Here is an 18,351-nt window from a genome sequence, read left to right as displayed (position 1 = left end):
CTCTTTCAGACATGCAGCAATTAACTGCGTGGCCACGTTGAGATGTGAGCCAGTTAATGTCATAACAGCCTGGCAAGGCAGTGAGGATAAACATGGCAAACCCTGCAACAACAGTCATTATGAGGAGACATCTGCTCCGCAGCGAAGCTGGTTGCAAGCTGACATTTCGTTATGATAATATAGGGAGAGGAAAAAACAAGTGAGGGGGAGCAAAGTTTTCCTTCTGGAGATGATGAGCTGCCTTTCAGGCAGGTGTCTGCCTGATACCACAAGGATAAGATTCCCAGCGCCTCTAAAACAAACAATAAATACAGGGCACAAATACACACGTACATCCCTGGAGCTAAGTGTGGAAACTGAGGGAGTTAAACTAGGCAAACAGGTACTCTAGGCTTCTTATTATTTCTTCTATACAGGAAAGTAAAAATCCCAGACCAAACCCATAAACCAATTCCCATATCAAATAACTATTTATTTTGTAGAACCCATTCTCTGCCTTTGTGCAATCTAATAAAAGCAGAGGGAAAATGCAGGCAGTTTGCCAGCTGCTCTGTGTTTGTTCAGTGCCCAGCTCAGCCTGGTACCCAGCAGATCTGGGCACTGCTGGCTGTTAGGCACAGAAGCAATATCAAATGTTGAACAAATAAGAAACACATCCTTCACAAAAAGGAAAGCTATCAAACACTAGGGTCAATGAACGTGTGTGCTCCCCAGTCTAGAACACCCATGTGCTTGATGTCAGTGTCAGGGACAGTCTGACCACTACTGCACAGTGCCTGAAGGGCAGAAGAGCACAGCTTGTGCTCTCAGGAGTGAGCCTGACACATCCCAGGGCTTTGCAGTGCAATGTCAGCCAGGTGCTTCTGCAAACCTGGCACAGTTTAAATCATATACCAGGATGGGAAAGAGATGGGTGCAGAGGGAAGTGGGTGGCTAGGTCAGGAGCAGCAGTGTCCAACCAGGCACCATGCTGCTGTTTGTGTGACAGTAATGAAAGTCTTGTGCCAGCTGGCTCCAAAGACTTCTGCTATCTCCAAATCCTCTGCCTCCTAATCCAGCTGCCTTGTACACAGCCATGAAGGGAGAAGGATGTGGGACAGGAATTGTGCACTGAGCACCAGCTGGTGTAAGTGAACAAGGCTCCATCACAGCTGCAACAATTGTAAGAGCAACTGCTCATGTTTGCCAAGAGATGATTTGGAGTGGAGCTGCAAACCTGATGAAGGCAACCTGAAATCTCTTTTCTGCTCTGAAACAACACAGTTCTTACAGTCCCAGTGTGTCAGCTGCTGTGGGCATCCTCCCCAGCACAGCTATCCAAAGCAGGCTTCAAAACACACAGTCTTATCCTCTCCTGCCCTGTGCCTTGCCACTGGTACAGCTCAGTACAATACAGGGCTGCAGAAAGAAGAGTAAAAGATGCCCTCCAAATCATTCCCAAGCAACAGAAAAACCTGGCTTGTTTAAGAGCTGCAGAAAGGCAGCAGGACTGCTCATCCGGAGGACAGAAACACACCTAAGCTCAGAAAAACTTCCCAACCCACCAACTCCTGCTGCAAGGGCAGATCTCCTGCAGGTAACACATTGCAGGGAGAAGGGCAGGAAGCAACTAATTCAGCAGGGCTGGCCAAAGGCTGACAGGCAGAGCAGTGGGATGTGCCTGCAGTGACACAAGCATCACTGCCACATGCTGCAGAAGGAGCTGGGGACAGAGCTGTCTTGCAGGAAAGGTACTGGTTAAACCAGTGTGATCTCCAGCACAACATGCAGAGGGAAAGATGGTGTTATCCCTGCAGAACTCCAGAGGGAGAGCTAAGCATCTCAGAAATAAAAGCCTAATGATACCCTCCAGACTGCTGATGACTGTACAGAAGGGACAGGACCCACAGAGCCACCCAAGGAGAGCAGGACGGCCACAGTCAGTTAAACACAATCACCAGCACAAATTAACCCTCTAATGTCAACAGCCTGAAGCATCTGGGAGCAAGTTTATTCCCTCTGCAGATGTTAAGAGCAGCAGGTAGGCAAGGGACGTTCGTTAGGATTGCTATTCAACGTCACTGCAAGCCAGGACCAGAGGTCCCAGAAACAAAACACTCTCTGTCCTTATGATTAAGGACCCACTGTGATGCCGCTGCTAGCAAACAGGAGCAGGGCTGTGTCAGGCACAGAAAGGACAGCACTTCCAACACCTGAATAAAAACCACAAATGTGCTTTAAGGAAGCATAACCAAAATAGCTCTCTGTAACAGCTAAACTTGCTCCATCAGGGTTTGGGGATTATTCTTTTAAACTAACCCATGACCTCCTCGGGAAGGACCATCCCATCCATGCCTCCCTTCCAGGCCCCACCTACCACACACAAGGGGGACATCAACAGCTGAAACGCACTCATTCCCATGCAAATGTACTTGTCTGCATCCCTCCCAAAGTCAAAAATCCTGGAAAGGATCCTGCTCCTAAAGCAGAGGCCAGCAGCTCACAGGAACAGCCTCCCTGGGCTCCAAGATGCTCTGTGCTTTCTGTGCTGACAGGCCCAATTCGAAGAACAGATCAATACCTCTTCATAATGAAAATGAAACAGTGTTAAGATATCACAGAGCCCTTAGGAGAAAGCCTGATTCTGCAGCACTCTTAAATTCGGTTTTATTAGATCCATCCTTCACCTCAGTGGAAAGGTGACAGAAGTTCAGGGCTATTTGCATCTGAATAACAATTCCATGGATTTCTAGAGCATCAGCTAGGCAAAGATCCCAAAGCACATTAGAAAGACTTGTTCGCTAACCTCAGAGCCACCCCATGAATAAGGCAGGCAGGACAGGGGAGAGCCCACGTAGGACACTGCCATCAAAGCCTGCGTTAGAAAGCCTGACCAGGCACATCTCAGGGTGATGTTTCACCCAGCGGGGCTCAGAAACAAGGGAAATCACACCTAAAAGTTTAGACTGTCTCCTGACTTCAGGCACGGAGTGCAAACACCTAAGAAAAGCTGGCTTGAAGGCTAATGCTATGTGGTGGAGAGATACAACCTCAGAGGATTCGGAGCAGTCAGGCTGTGAGCAGCAGTTGGGAAAGGACTATCTCTTCCTCTCACTTACAGACATTGCATTACAATAGCAGGTATGCTACACCTACTGCCTGTAGCAGCTGGGATGAACCCATGCTTGGCTGTTCAAATTTGAGAGCGTATGAAATAACTGCCCAAAATAAAAGGTCTCTGAAAATCTGGCTTTTCAGGACTTTGTTTCTCCATTATGATGTATTTTAAGTCAGTTGGTATTAACAGCATGAATACAATAGTCTGGGGTTTTAAGTACAAACCAAAGTAACCCAGAGTTCCTCAGAGCAATGAGGATGTGGGGTGTGCCATGCGGGGGCTGCCCTCTGCTCCTGCTTTCACACCTTCCCAAGAGGAGCAGAAAGAAAAGCACCCACAGGGCTCCATGAAGAGCTGGTCCTTATGGCAGTCCCAGTATGGACTCTGAAAGCCTCTTCAGCAGCACACCTGGATTACTCACATCTTCTCAACAGTTTCAGGCAGTCTGTACCCACTTCTCCCATTGCTTCATCAGCACCACAAACATGGTTCCTCATGCTTGGCCCTTGGACAAGACGACAGCGTGTCTTTAATGTCAAGTGGCTGTCACAGCTGCCTCGTGGCACTCTGCCATCCAGATGCCTCCAAGCTTCCAAACAATCTGGGTGCTGACTATCCAGCGAACGAGCCCCTGGTCTGTATTTCCAGGCCACAAAACATGCCCATTGAGGACATTGCTTTGGCACATGCTGAGCATCATCTCTGAAAAGCCAGCGGGTGATTTGGGAATGGTACTAAAAGAAAGCAATGGCTCCTACCTGCGAGTGCAGCACACAGCCCTGTCTGGCCTCTCTGCGTGTCTCCTGTTGCTCTGCCTCTCTGCTCCATCACTGCTTGTTAGCACAGCTCCATTGAACACATCATTTCTTGCTGTTCAGTCCCTTGGCTTTTGCTGCAATGTGCAACTCGCTTCACAAATGCTTCCCCCATTTCTAGATCCCACAGGTCATTCAGAGACTAAATAGGCTTTCCTTTTTATTCAGAAGCAAACATCTGGGAACTGTCTGCCTAGACTGACAACCAGAGAAGACCAAGAAGAAGAGGTAGAAGTGTTAGCAACAGAGAGATTGTCCCTCAGTCCTTTTAGAAGAGGTGCTTTTCACTGCATTCCCTTCTGGAAACCTTAGACCTCCAACAGGCTAATACCAACTTGCTAAAAGCTCATGTAAAAATTATCCATATAAAACTTTGCAATGCACTGACACATCCTATTATTTACTGAGTCTGAAGCCGAATTATAGTTGATTAGAAACAGAATCCCATTCCCATTCAAGGGCAAAAGCAATCCATATGGTGCTACTGCAGAGTCTGCTTAGTATTACTCTCACATCAGCCCTGTAGCAAAGAAATGATCTAACACCCTCCCAAGAAAACTGCTGCACCACCATCCAGAGCTTAAGACAGAATTCTGCTCTCTGAAGCAAGCCTCTGTACTTGCCTGCAGTGTTCCACTGAGAAAGAGACAGAGGATGTGGCTGTAGTGGGCTATGCAAGGAGAACACCTTCCCTCTCATGTTCAGCTCATTGCATGAGCCTTGTGCAGCTGGGGTGAGGATCCCAGCTCTCTTCACCATTCTGCCACTCTCGTCCTCCATCCATCGAAGCTTTGCCACTTGAAAAGGGGGATCCCAACACCCAGCACTGCCCAGCACTTTGGAAGAGTTCAGTTTCCATTTGTGCTCCATCTTCAGCACCTGCTGACCATTGTACTCTCAGCAAATGAGACAGGGATAGGATACAGCCAGTAGGAAGCAATAGGGAAGGTGAAGAAGAGGTAGAGCCTTGCTAAAGGCTTCTACACCTGTCCTCCAGCCTATACGAGCACATCACAATATCACCAGTCACAGGGGACAAGCTTCCTGCCATGGCTACACACATGCCAATGTTGTTTGAGGGATCAGTGGGAAAGCTGGAAGCAGGGTATGTGCAGCACGTCCTGCCAGAACAGCCACTCTGTGCCATGGGCTGCTTCTAACCCTGAGCACCGCCACTTACATAACTGCATCAAACAACATCACAAATCAAACAGCTTGATCTTTCTTAAGAGGCTCTAGCACATCTCTCTGATCTGCTCCACCGGCTCATTACTCTCACTCTTACACAAAGCCCTCATGGACCAGTATCAGCAATGCTTGTGGTTATGTGAAAGGGTTTTTGGTTGTTTTAATCATCTAAACAGAGCTTGTCTGCACATGATAAAACACAAGCCAGCCCCTCTTCTCCTGCTGCTGTCATTTAGAACACCCAGCACCTTCCAGCTATAGCTGCAGTCAAGAGTCCTCACCTCTACATGCTCCATTCTGAGGAACTCTTAACTTGTGCAGGCAAGAGGCAGGGGCACAGGAGGAGCAGTTCCCTATTTCCCACATGGGAACAGAGGCACAGACTCATGTCCCAGCTTGCTGGGAATCACAGCAGAGCATGTAGCAGCTCCATCACAGACTCATGTCCCAGCTCTGCTGGTCCACACCAACACGAGGTCTGAGGAATTTGCCTGTGTCAACAGCCAAACCAGACCAAACCCATTTATGCCACTGATGTTTCAGTGCACTCACACTGGGTTAGGTTGCAGTAGATATTTTCAGAAGAGACAAGCCTGTGTCGACTCAGCTATTGATTTATTAGCTTAAATTTCCTTTTAAGACAATGGAAATTATACTCACATCCTGATGGTCAAGTAGATTAAGTCTCATCTCAGAAAAGCCAGCTCTGCTTGCATATTAGGCACTTAGGGCTCCAGAGCATCACAAGGATTCATACAGGTGCCCTGCATAGAGCTGCTGTTGGAAAAGTAACTTCCCGACGGCTTTACCTGTGTGTCATGACTTTCCCTTCAATCCAGTAGCTCAGATGAGACAAGCATTCCCCTGCAGAGGGGACCAGAATTGCCACCCTTAGTTTCCTTAGATACAGTCACAGGAGGGAAACTGTGCATTTTCTGCAGAGAATACAGGAAATAATGTTTTTCCTTCCTTTCAGTCACACTGACAGCAACTGTTAGAGCCTCTTGTGAGCTGAATCCAACACTGAGCTGGCAGCTGAACAGCATCAGGGGCAGTCGCTATGCTTTATCTCCACTGTGCAAGTGAGCAGGGTTTTCCCCTGGGTCAAGCTTGTATGCATGCTCTGCGCTAAGTACCTGTTCCTGGCTAGTGTCACGGCCAGGTTACCTGCCCAGACACACTGTCCATTTGCTTTCCTATTCTTTCCTTAGACTCTTACTGAAAGAAGCTACTTGTGTCCCAGTCCTAAAACCAAACTGGGATGGATACCTGCCTGGCATATCCCTCAAGTCTTCTGAATAGAACTCTCACTCACAACCTCTCCTGTGGCTCCCACATACATCTGCCACTGGAGAAGAGTTTAAAGTTTCTACTCCTTGTGTTGAACCAAACATTTGCTCCCAACAAGAAAACATTTCTGTCCAGAAGACAGCAGCCTGACACTGGAAGAAAACCCTCTCATTACATGCTTCACCTGGTACTGGTTTCCACTGTTCATCTGCCAAAGCAAACTGGCATGACACCAAGTTCTCCTTCAGTGAAACCCATTTACTGTCCAGTTATTAAATGTAAGTCACCACCAGTTAGTCCAGGATATGTGAAGTAAACCAGCAGAATATCTTTGTCCAGCAAACCTTTAGGCTTTGTTGTGGGGCGGGTATGTCAGCTCCTGCAAGCTTTCTCTAACGGATGGTCAAAGGGGTGGAAGGCCACTTGGCGCAGACTAGAACAGCCTTGAAAAGCCACCCATGAAGATGTGACAGAGGTTTATAACCCAGGGGTGGCACAGAGATGGTGTGATTGTTCCCAAGACACTGAACCCTGCAGGATCAGACTCAGCCCTGAATTCACCTTCCAGCTTTCAGGGTTGACTCCTGACACAGCTGCTAACTCCCTCAGTGACTATTCACTAGCCAGCACACCTATTTCTGCTGAGTATCATTGGGAAAGCAATGTTTGCCTTACTACAAGGGAGACTGAAGCTTAAATAACCCCAGATAAGCACTACTAGAGGGAAGTTACAAGCGGAAAGGGAGGTAATTGCACATATACCCAATTCACAGAGATGCTTAAGCACATGCTTTAGTTAACGATACAAATAATCCAGCAAGACTTTGCCATCCAAAGAACTGAAGTACATTCTGAAATTACCACTCCAGTAGCGCTTACAACACGCAGACAACAGCCTGTCTCCCCAGCACACGAGGGGGTGTGTGCAATGCTGTCAGTAAGGGGGCGGGTGGGAGGTGTGTGTGCTTACAAGCAGGAGCAAAAGCACTCTGTTTTGTAGGGCCCATTTCACCAGGATAGGAGTTAAGGTTTGCATGTGCTTAAGTAACTCCTGACATAGTCCACACAACAGAGCCCAGGTCTAAGACAGGAATACAAGAACCAGAACATGTGAACCAGTTAAATTATGGCACTTCAGCTCGAAGTATTTCTCAGCAGTTTGGGGGCCAGAGGAGGGGATTCTCTACCATGGGTGGATCTCCCTGGCTCTCACACTGAACCTGCCTGTTTCTTCGTTGCTTAATGAATGAGGCTGGGACCGTGCCATTGCCTGGATGGGGGAGCTCTGTCCCTGCCTCCCACCATGCCCAAGCCAGTCATCCCAACCACCATGGGATATTTCTGCTCTCATGACCACTGCCTCCCTCCAAACACTGCTGCCCAGAGCCAGCCCTCTCACAGGCCTCCACCCCAGGCAAGCATCACCAATAACCAGTGGAGCCTAGTCCCCATGGACACACTGTGGCCAGGGACCGTGTGCCACCACTGGTAATTTAAAAGGTGAGCCCATGTCTCCCACCATGCAGCCCCTTATCCACTCATCCCAGCCCATCTGCACTCAGGGCAACACACAGCCCTGGATTAATACTTTGCAGGCTCCGACAGGAGTTTGCAACTTGTAATTCAATAAAGCCCAAGCAGCAATGATGCATTTGCTGCTGTGATGACTGCAGGCTTCAAGCAGCTGCATGGTTATTGAGCCTCCCAAATTACATAACAATTATGTATGCTTACATCAAAATTACCTTGCAATCTTTGCATTGCCTGGCAACATTTCTCCTTCAGTGTGCACGAACTGGTGTGCTTTTCCTCTTAATCACATAGTAATTGCCATGCATTTAGCCAGAACACCATTTTTAACTTCCATTTGCTAATAAAATAAATGGTTACTCAATAGCCCAAAATAAAGCATCCTATTGTTCCTGTTGCTTGGGCATCCTATAATTTATTACCCACTTTCACTCCGTCTGCCTAGGACTACCCACACTTTACTTTTATTTAATACTATCTTCAAAACTCCAAGTCTCCTCTGAGCAGGGATGTAGTGCCAGCAGCATCCAGCACAGCAGAGCTTGGCTCTCCCAGCTCAGGCAAGCAGGTTCTCCTGCAATATGAATGCTAATGAGAATATAAAAAGCTGCAGTCTTCACCCTTCCAACTCTACTGGAAAAAGTCTTGAGTTTCCCATTCATATACACATTCCCACCAGCTTCCTGACTGATTTTGGCAGCACCTGGAAGCTTCTGGACTGTCCCAGGCTTGCAAACATTGATTTTATTTCCACCCACTTGTTTTAGACGAAACCAGAGGTGGTGTTTGTATTGCAGTGTGGAGATGGACCTGGGCACTGCAAACCACCCTCCTCTGCCTCAGCAAGGTCTATAATACTCAGAGACTTTTCTTTGCAGGTGTCTGAAACCAGGTGAGCCTTCAAAAGCCTTAAAGAAGTGAGGGGCTTGCCCTGGCTCGGAGGAGCAAAAGGTTGCAGGGGCCACTGGAAACCCATGAAATGAGGCAGAAGTGGCTCAAAGCTCTACTGCAGTATGAAATGTCACTTTGGAGTTTGATGCTGCTACATGCTGGCTTTTTGAAAGCACACTAAAAACAATTCCCTCTGGTTTATTAAAGGAGCAGGTTCTTATTTCCTAAGGTTGAAACAGCTGGAAAGGGTAATTCCTTCTGGTTCAAACTGGTGACCTCATTATTTTGTTTGCTGCCCCTTAGTTCTTGTGGTTTTAGATACAGAGAAGATTCATCCCCTGTTCATCACCTCCCTGACAGTTAGGATTTTATCAGCCTTTGTCATATTACACTTTCCCATAATAATTTTAAAATCTTAAGAGCTTTAGTCTTTGTACATGAGATGTTCCAGCACCATCCTGATCACCCTTCTTAGGCCCTTCTCAGTTCTAGAGAGCCATTTCTAAGACAGGTTGAGCTGACTTGCACAAAATACTCAAGGTACTCCTTGCCTGTACCTAAGAGTCTTCCAGATCCAAATCACTGTATAATGACATTTTTTGTTTTCTTCTCTATTTCATACCCAATAATTTCCCAAACCTTGTTAGCTTTGCTGAATGGCACTAAGTAATGGGCTGGCATTCTCAAGAGAGCCATCTAGAATGAAGCCTGAGTGAGAATACCTAATTTAGAGCCCATCCCCATGCACATATCTTTAGTGGTGTTTCTCCCCCTCATGCATTACCCTGCAGTCAGCAACTGAGAAAAATGAATTTTTATCATTCCATCACTTGCTATTGTGGCATCTTCCTCCCAGACTTCACAGTCAGCTCTAACAATGACCATTCTGTATAATTAGATGTCATCACCAACCTCTCTTATTGTACTCTACCCTTTTACTGGTCACTCAGGAATACATTGAACAACCCAGGCCACAATATGGATTCCTGTTTAACTGCACTAGTGGCTTTTCTTCATTGTGAAAGCTGTATTCCTACTTTCCTGACTGTTTAGTCATTAATCCACAAAAGGCCATTCATCCAAAGAGACTTATGAGGTTCTTTATGGGCTACTGTTAACGGATATAATCAAAAGCTATTTGGCAGTCAAAACACAATTAAGTAACAGGATCATCTTATCTACATGTTTGTTTTCTCCTCTGGAAAACTAACAGATCTGTAAGGCATGAATTGCTTCTGCAAAATCTGTATTGTCTCTTCCTCCTTATATTCAGCCCTCTAACCATGGTCAATTCTTTAGTGCATCAGTGTGCAAAAGCAGCAGTCAATGATGAGATCACAAACTCTACAAAAGGGCTGTCTACAAGGAGGACAGCAGAATCAAACAGGCACAGAGACAAATGCAGCTCACCAGCAGTTTCACAATGCTCCCAGCTGGTACAGAAGCAGTAGCTGCAGACCAGCCAGCTCATGGGTATCTCTCGCACATGAGACCACTGCATGGGTCCTGGCAGCACCCTGTGCATGAACTGCTCCAGTGCAAGTAGCTCAGGTGAAGGTATAGGCAGGGCCCTAAGATGAGTGAGCAGCAGGGGATCCAGGTTGGGCCTTATTTACTTTGTTCCAGCTGTATCTAACTGGCTCAGTCCATGTCACTACAAACACCCATTTTCTGGCTCTGCTATTACCTTCAAAGACACTCTCCAGAAGGAGATAAACAGAAGAAAAAAGGAAGCAGATATTTACCTAATGTCCTTTCCAAGGAAAGCCAGCTCCCCACATCTGTGATACTGCCTGGGTAAATCTGAGCTCAGAGGGCCACCACCAACTGCAAACCCCATCACATGCAATTAGAGGAGACCTCTCTTGCTCAGCTGAGTCGAAAGGCTTCTCCCCAGCTGAGCAGGAGGCTCTGCAAAGCTGCTGTCAGTGCTGGTGGTACTCACAGTACTCGATGCCCAAGACGATATCTCGGAAGTAGAGCCGAGCCTGCTCCTCACTGAAGGGGTTGTCACTTGGTACCTCCATGACAGGCCTGTTAGGAAGAGGGAAAGCAACTAAGTACTTTGCAGAATGGCACTAACATTCCTTACTGGAGGAGTTGCACATTCTCCATCACCACATCTCCACCACTGAGGGCCACAGTCCCAACAGATTCTGGGTGCTGTGTCATGGGATGGAGGCATGACCATCCCTTCTGGACATGGTGACACCAAGGTTAGTGAGCTCAGCTAGAGGTGGCAGGTGGCTTTTCACAATCCCTGAAGCCAGTGTGAGCCACAGCGCCCTTGTCAACATCAGGATTAACTGCTGCTGGCTGCACAAAATAATGCAAATACTATTCACTCAGGGTACTAGTGGGAAAAGCAGAGTGAAAGAACAAAACTGGATCTGGCCTTAGGTTTCTTGCCAAAGCTACTCATGGCTGTGAGCACCAGCACCACAGGGAGGTACCAGGCAGCAGTGGGGAAGGAGAGCCCGTTCCTATGTACTGGATGTCTTGTCTGCTGGGGCTCAGTCCTGAAGCAACACCAGCATGCAGCTAGCCTAAACCAAGGCAGAATCCAGAAGCAAACTCCTGGCTCAAAGGTTAAGTGGGAATGTTTCTAGTGCATTGTGCTAAACTGCTTTGAAAACCTATTTAGCTGTTCAGGGATCAGCCATTCAGCCCTGAACAGCCAAGGTTACCTGGTCAGCTTCTCCTCTCCCTTCCTTTGTATGCTTCCTTTGTATGCTTTCCACTGCTGAGAGATGCACAGTATCCTCTAAAAGCCCCTCCTCTGCCTGTGCCTGAGGGCAGAGGCTGTAAGAGCTAGTCAGCATCTTCTGTTCCCCAGAGGAAGAATGGCAGGAGCTAAGGGTGGTTAGTCCCACTTGTGCTCAGCAGCTTGACCTTGCATTTGGACATATGCCCACTGACTTGAGCTGGATTTAAGCGAGTGCTTCTGAGACACTGTCCTTGCAACCAAACCCTGGTGAAGAGCCCATCTCTGATCCAGGGAGAGAACCAGGCTCTGCGGCTCTTCCCCTTAGCACCCAGCAGCAAATCCTCCCTGCAGCATTGCTCCCTCCTCCCCTGCTGCCCATTTGATTGATGACCATCTCCCATTTGCATTTTCCTGCCACTGCCTTCTCTCCCTCTTTCCGCACATTTTCCTGCTGCTGAAAGCAGGGAGAAATAATGTGAGTGGCAGGACTGGCAGAGCCACTAATGGAGTCTAATTGCCTTCTGCTAGAGGCAGACAGGCCACACTGCACGTTCCTTGGCCACAGCTGATTACAGGAGCTTCCCCTTGGCCCCCTCTCCTACAGGGTAGACATCAGCCTTGTCACCAGGGAGACTGGGGAGCCTCTCACCAGCAACCTGCTGGAGCTGGCAGCCTGCAAGAGGCTCGCTTATGGGAGCAGAGGGAAAATTAAGCCTTTTGGGAATCTCCCCCATCCTGGCAGAGCTCCCCTGAGCTCTCTGTGACTTTGCAGAGCTGCAGAATCAGTGCAGGAGCAGCAAAAAGCAGTGAGAGACTCCCATCACCTTATCACTTCTTCTGCAATGGAAAAACAAAACAGCCTCCCACACCACCTTAGTGGTAGGGGCAAAGTAAGGCAATGGGTGGCAGTAAGTGTTGATGCAACCTTAGACCACTTGTGCCAGAGGAAGCCACGATGTGGCTGTTACCCAGCAGAGTATTGCCATTAAAACCTTTTCTTCCAGGCACCTGATGGGGAATTGGCTTCCAATTTGTTTTCCAGACCAAAGCCTGACACGAGGAGATGCCCTCCAGCCCATCGCTATTCACCACATCGTTCCATGCTGTAACAGAGCAAAACAGCTGGATTTTGCCTCCTCTGCGCTGGCCTGCAGAGAGCAGTTTGCCACTGCACATATTAAACCTCCATTTCACCTAGGAAGCTAATGATGAACACCAAAACTCTCGACAGAAGGAATCCCAGGAGGGCTACTTACCCTTTCCTCAGGAGATCAAACACTGCAAGAAAAGGAAATCAAACCATGAATGAATCAGAAGAGGAGACTGGGCTTGTTTTCTCACCACCTACAAAAACACATCCATTCCCATACCTGCAAAATCAATTTCTCTCCAATTCACTTCTCTTCCCTCACCCATGTCAATGAAAATATTCATCTCTCCAGCAAACACAAACATCTCCCACCCCTGCCGGCTCCACGCAGGGAGGCAGTGGGTGCTAATTTATCAGCCACATCTCTGCTGCTCCCAGTGCTTCTGTGAGTCCTGGCTCCTTCAGTACCTCCAGGGAGGCTGTTTGGTGTGATATTTCTGCTAAATTGCTGATGCTCAAGGAGCTGCTGTAAGAACATGTTGCTCTATTTCTGCTGTGTCAGTCAGCAGCACAGCTACATGGCTGTCAGAAGCAAACACTCCCTGGCAGGAGGAACTGGAGGGGATTTGTTGGTGTGAGCTGAGGTTTGTAGAGCACATCAGTTTTTGTGTCTGATGAGCGGGTCAGTGGCAATGTGGTTTTCTGACCCCATCTCCTGCAAACAGGCTCAGGATCTGCTTTACCTAGTAGGAGAGCTCTTTCCTCAGGAATTACTAAGGGGGTTCTTTGCATCTCCCAAGCAATCCAGTCAGACTGCCTTCCCCAGAGCACCAGGCAGCCCTGCTTACACCTGCAGTGCTGGACCAGCTGAAGGTCCAACCACAACAAGGCAGCCTGCGTTGGCTCATCTTGCTCTCCAGGCTGAAGAAGCTGCAGCTTGTGGCAGCATTTCAATATTCAACCATCCTCTGGCATTTCAGGTTGCCCAGTTCCTCCTGGCACCCTCCATCCGCTGCTTTCTTCCCAAAGAGCATGCAGCAGAGTGCTCACAGCAGTACTTCATGCCAGCAGTAACCAGCAAAGAGCAATCTCCACTTTCTCTAGCGTAGCTCTGTAGCGGGAGGCATTTTTGGAAGGAGGAAGGTGCAGTTCTCATTGGCTGGGTCAGCAGGAGGATGGAGGAAGCCCACTTGCAGAAGGCTCAGTCCTCAGCAGTGCTGAGCACCCGCAACTTCTCCTTGCTGCTGACAGAGCTGCAGAGGCATTGACTTCGCATTGCTTTGACTGAACCACTCATGGGATCCCAGGCAGAGCAAATGGGAGCAAAGAAGTGATGGGGCATGGACAAGAGAGACACAACCACTACCCCCTGCCCAGGGACCAGTGCAACCTCCCCAGGAGCCCCAGTGGGACCAAGAGATTTCCCACTTGTCCAGCTGCTATTGCTGCCAGTTCTGAAATCTTGCTCCACAACAGGTTGGGGTTTGAGGTTGGTTGGTTTGGTTTTTTTTTTTTGTTTTCTTCTTTGCTGCAGCTGTTTTGAATTCCTCATGCATTTATTTTCATTCAACAAAGCTTGCTACCTCATTTCTCCCCTTCTCTCATCCCTAGGAGTTCAGGCCTTTAAACAAGAGCCTCAGCTGCCCTCCCCATCACACAAGCATCAGCCTTGGCTGCTGCTTTGAGATGCTCCCGCAGTGCCACTGGGGTTCCAGCCGGAAGGGAAAAGTGGCCTTTCAAAGGCAAATAGCTTCATTTGCGAGGCAGAGCCCCCTTTCACAGGCAGCTTCAAAAGCATCCCATAACTATTTCATGAGAAGCAACCTTTGAGCCTGTCTCATGAGGAAACATTACAGGGAAGCAGAGACAGAAGAGGGTCAGCCATTCCCCTCCTCTGGGCCATCTCATAGGGATGAGGAACCATCCCACACCCTTCCTTTTTCTCCCAGCTCTAGGACTGGAACTGACGTAGTCTGACATAGCCTCTGTCACATCTTCCTTTGTGTCCCCATGTCAAAGGGAGGTGCACAGCTGTACAAAGACACAAAGCTGCCTTACTCTACTGCAAGAGGCCCTTCCATCCCACTTGCCTTTAGAGGCATTTAACCTTTCAGAAAGGATAAGTCTGCTGAAGTTGGTACAAGTTTCCTCTCAGTACTGACCCCAAGCCCTGCTACCTCCATCACTATGTCTAAGCCCAGACAGTTCTGGTAGCATACAACACATACCCATGTACAAGTTGTCCTCTGCAGGATCATCAAGGACCTGTAATGGATAACAGAGAGATAAGGGGAAAGGGGGAAAAGAAAAACTGCAGAAAGAATAAAAAGGAACATTTTCCTGCTCCCTGTACCCTGTGCTGAGCTGCAAAGCACTGAGAATGCCTCAGGCTGGTGTTGAGATACTCCTGCAGAAAGAAGGGCTTTGAAGGACACATTTTCCTGCCTCCATAAAAATCTGGGCTTCTGCCTGTATTTGGAGAAACAGCCTCCCAGTAAAGGCACTGTGTAACTTGACCTCAGCCACTAACAAAAATGACACCAAAGCCTTGCACTTGTGCACCATCCCACGCTGGGCTACACACAAGTCTCACAGGTCAAAGCTTGCTGGTACTTCCACAAGCACAGCTAGCTGCCTTCTCCTGGGCACCAGTCCAAAGGCCAAGGTAAGTCTGTCAGTTTGACATATGTGATTGGGATGATCTTGCTTGGTATCACCAGCCTACATTTCTGAATAACTATTTTAAACCAATTTTGGCTCAAGTAGGAGCAGCTGAAGAAGGAAGAAAAGAAACAGACTTGTTTCTGTGTAGGGTGGAGGAGCAGCTCACCTCTATCAGCTTAACAATGTTGACATGGTCCAGTTTCTTTAAGATGGCTATTTCCTGATAAACTCTCTCCAGTGGTGCCATGGGTTTTGGCTGTTCTCCAGAGGATGCTTTCGACCCTCTGGGAGGTGGCCGACCTGAAAGTGGGATAACGTGGTGAAGAGCAGCTCACTTCTCAGCAGCACCTGGCATGCAGGAGTAAAGAGCCACTGCCCCCTCTGTGCAGATACCTCCAGCTATTCTGGAAGATCTCATCACCTTGTTAGCATCCCAAAGCATTACAGTCTCCAACTGGAACTGAGATTTAAAAGCCCCATTCAGACCAGATTCCCAGCATGGTCTCTTTGCCACGTCCCACAGACCAGCCACTGAAGCCAGGTGCTATCTGAGAGGGTAGAAGAGCCCCTGGGGAGGAGGGGGTCTATCCTGCCCAACTGCCAGTGCTTAATTAGGCTTCATAGATGGTGAATGGAAGAGTCAGCACTTCAAAGAGACTCGATATCAAAGCCAGGAACCTAATTACTGGTACACTGAATTTCCCTGTGGTTGTGCCTCACCTTCACTACCCACTGCATTTTAAATGGCTCCCAACTACTTGGGCAGCTTTCAAACTAGGCCAAGCTCTGCAGTCCTTGCAGATAAGGTTTCTACAGAGGTTTTCCTGGCTCAGGACAACAGGCAGACCTCTAAATGCGAGATACCCACGTGGAAATCCATACTGCTTCAAGAGCTTCTTTTTGGAGAGGACTTTCATGGCCTGAAGGAAGAAGGAAAAGCAGTGTTAAAACTGAACAAGAGCCAAAGCACTCATGGCTGTGACACAGGAATCTGCTGGGCATCAGGGACTGGCTCAGGTCTGTTCTTCAACCTAGAGGTCTCCTGGTTAGTGGTGGCCACAACAGACTCACACATGCTGACCCAGGCTTTCCTAAAGGCACTGCTAACCATTGGTTTCATTCATCTTTTTCCCCTGAAAAAGAAATTGTTTGGGCTCCTTTGTCCAATTTAAAATAAATCAAGATTTCTGCATTTGGGGCAGAAGCTTGAGGGAAGAGGTGGCTTCCTTGAGCTGACCTTTATGTCCCTGCTGGTTTGGATGATGCTATGGCCATGCTGCACGTCAGAGCCACTTCAAGGCTGCTCCACCTCAGTTTTGCTTTGCCCAAGGGTCTAGGAAGCAAAAGAGCTGGAGACTTATGGCCATACAGTGAACACCCTTGCAACCTACTGCACAGACCTGGAACAGGACAAGCACACAGCCCTTCCACCAGTTCTGTGCTGCCTGGGGACACCTTTGCTATTCCCAGGCACTATTCTTTAGCCCCATAAACCTCTTCCATGCTGCCAGAACACGTGCAGTGTGATCCAGCATCATTCCCAAGGCTGTGAACGGGATATTTTGTGGGCATCCATCCCTGCACCATCAGAAACAGAGCATCCAGCTCTGTACAGGAGCACAGTGAAAGCACAGGGAAGGAAGTGGGTTTTTGCCAATGGCTTCCCTCCATTCTCATACCTGATTGACGCTGGCACTGCTGTGAAGCCAGGAAGGCAGCTGAGCTGTGGGAGAGGGTCACGGTAATCTCTTCTGCCATCCACACTGGCATTAGCATAGTGGCAAAAGGCAATGTGAATTTAATAAGCAGTTTCTGTGCCTCCATCTGCTCTCTGCATTAATAACCTTTTTGAGGGCCACTCCAACAGCCCCGAGTGGTCCAGCAGATAAATATTTCATGAGAAACCAGCTTATGGTACAATTTGCTTAGGAAAACAGCCTGTGCTCCCGGGAGCTGTGATGGTCACTCCCCCCCTCCTCCAGGATTGGTACTTACTCCTATTCATTAAGCATCCAAATGTATAATTCACACTGGAGTGATCCCTGCAAAATATAATCAGGCAAGGAGGGTGCAGGACACAAAGGCCAAGGAATTCTGCATTAATACCATGGAGGCAGGCTCCCTGCACACTACCTTCTTTCAACATGTACACCAGGAGCAGGCCACTGAACCCACTTCAGCAAACTCCTTCCCAAGCTGTTTTTCCTGGCAGCGATGCCACTGCATACTCCAGGATTCCCACCTCCCATCAGTGCTCCATCTGCAGCCAGGTTCATGGCTCCCTGGAAGGATTGTTGGGTTTGGTCCTGATCCACTGAAATCCTCTGGATTTGCACCGATGTAATTGAGAAGAGACACTGTAGTTCTCAGTCCTGCCTGACAGCTCCTGAGCCAACTGTTGGAAACAACAGTGTTGAGAGACAGACTCAGAGTGCTTATCTTGTACTTAGCACAGTGCTGGGGCCAATACACACAGCCAAATGATTCATGGTCTGCTGAAAGACGATGCAAGATGTGTGCAGCCACCTCCAAGGACAGCCAGGACCAAGCCTGGAGGACTTTCTGTGCTCCCCACTTTTATCCCTCCATAATGAAAATCTGTGGGAAAACCAAAGGAATTGGTGCACCTATTCCTGTTCCAACCATCACCAGCCTGGGAGGAGAATCAGAATCACAGAATGGTTTGGGTTGGAAAGGACCTTAAGCTTATCCAGTTCCAACCCCCTGTCATGGGTAGGGACACCTCACACTAGCCCCTATTGCCCAAGGCTCTGTCCAGCCTTGCTCTCCTTGCTCCTACCCCACCTTGAGTCCTACCTGCCTTCTAGAAAGGAGCTTTAGGAAAAGAAGAAATAGAGGATGCAATTTGCTGCTTGCAGCTCCCAAGTTGCATCAATGCTTGGAGGCAGGCTCTGGGGAAAGGTTGGAGGGAACAGGAAGGTACAGAGAGGACCAATAGCTCTTAGGGACAGAAATGGAGGGAACGAGCTACTGATGTCACCCAAACTCCTCAAAGGATGCTACGAGGGAGAGATGAGTGAGGATTATTGTCTCATGAGTGAGCTGACTGCAAACCACA

At 48.4% G+C, this 18,351-nt stretch overlaps 2 protein-coding genes across 4 annotated transcripts in view; one reads left to right on the top strand and one right to left on the bottom strand.

Moving 5' to 3' along the window:
* Nucleotides 1-1,339, top strand: part of IFT22 (intraflagellar transport 22) — a 133,293-nt gene extending 131,954 nt beyond the window's left edge. Inside the window, exon 6 of the transcript XR_009746423.1 lies at nucleotides 1,327-1,339. The gene's annotated coding sequence lies outside the window, so the exon portion shown is untranslated. The remainder of the gene's footprint in view (nucleotides 1-1,326) is intronic.
* CAMKK1 (calcium/calmodulin dependent protein kinase kinase 1) overlaps nucleotides 1-18,351 on the bottom strand; it is a 95,618-nt gene that overhangs the window by 21,621 nt on the left and 55,646 nt on the right. For all 3 annotated transcript variants that reach the window (XM_061470396.1, XM_061470395.1, XM_061470397.1), the window contains exons 5-9: nucleotides 16,141-16,192; nucleotides 15,439-15,572; nucleotides 14,837-14,873; nucleotides 12,775-12,796; nucleotides 10,757-10,845 (exon numbers count right to left, since the gene is read on the bottom strand). In XM_061470396.1, coding sequence (XP_061326380.1) covers nucleotides 10,757-10,845; nucleotides 12,775-12,796; nucleotides 14,837-14,873; nucleotides 15,439-15,572; nucleotides 16,141-16,192 — 334 coding nt within the window. The remainder of the gene's footprint in view (nucleotides 1-10,756; nucleotides 10,846-12,774; nucleotides 12,797-14,836; nucleotides 14,874-15,438; nucleotides 15,573-16,140; nucleotides 16,193-18,351) is intronic.

This window comes from Pezoporus flaviventris, unplaced genomic scaffold (assembly GCF_033815535.1).
Source record: "Pezoporus flaviventris isolate CSIRO_AGI_PZ_B2104156 unplaced genomic scaffold, CSIRO_AGI_Pfla_v1 ptg000063l, whole genome shotgun sequence".
NCBI classification, from domain to species: Eukaryota; Metazoa; Chordata; class Aves; order Psittaciformes; family Psittacidae; genus Pezoporus; species Pezoporus flaviventris.
This window is presented reverse-complemented; position numbering and strand designations above follow the sequence as displayed.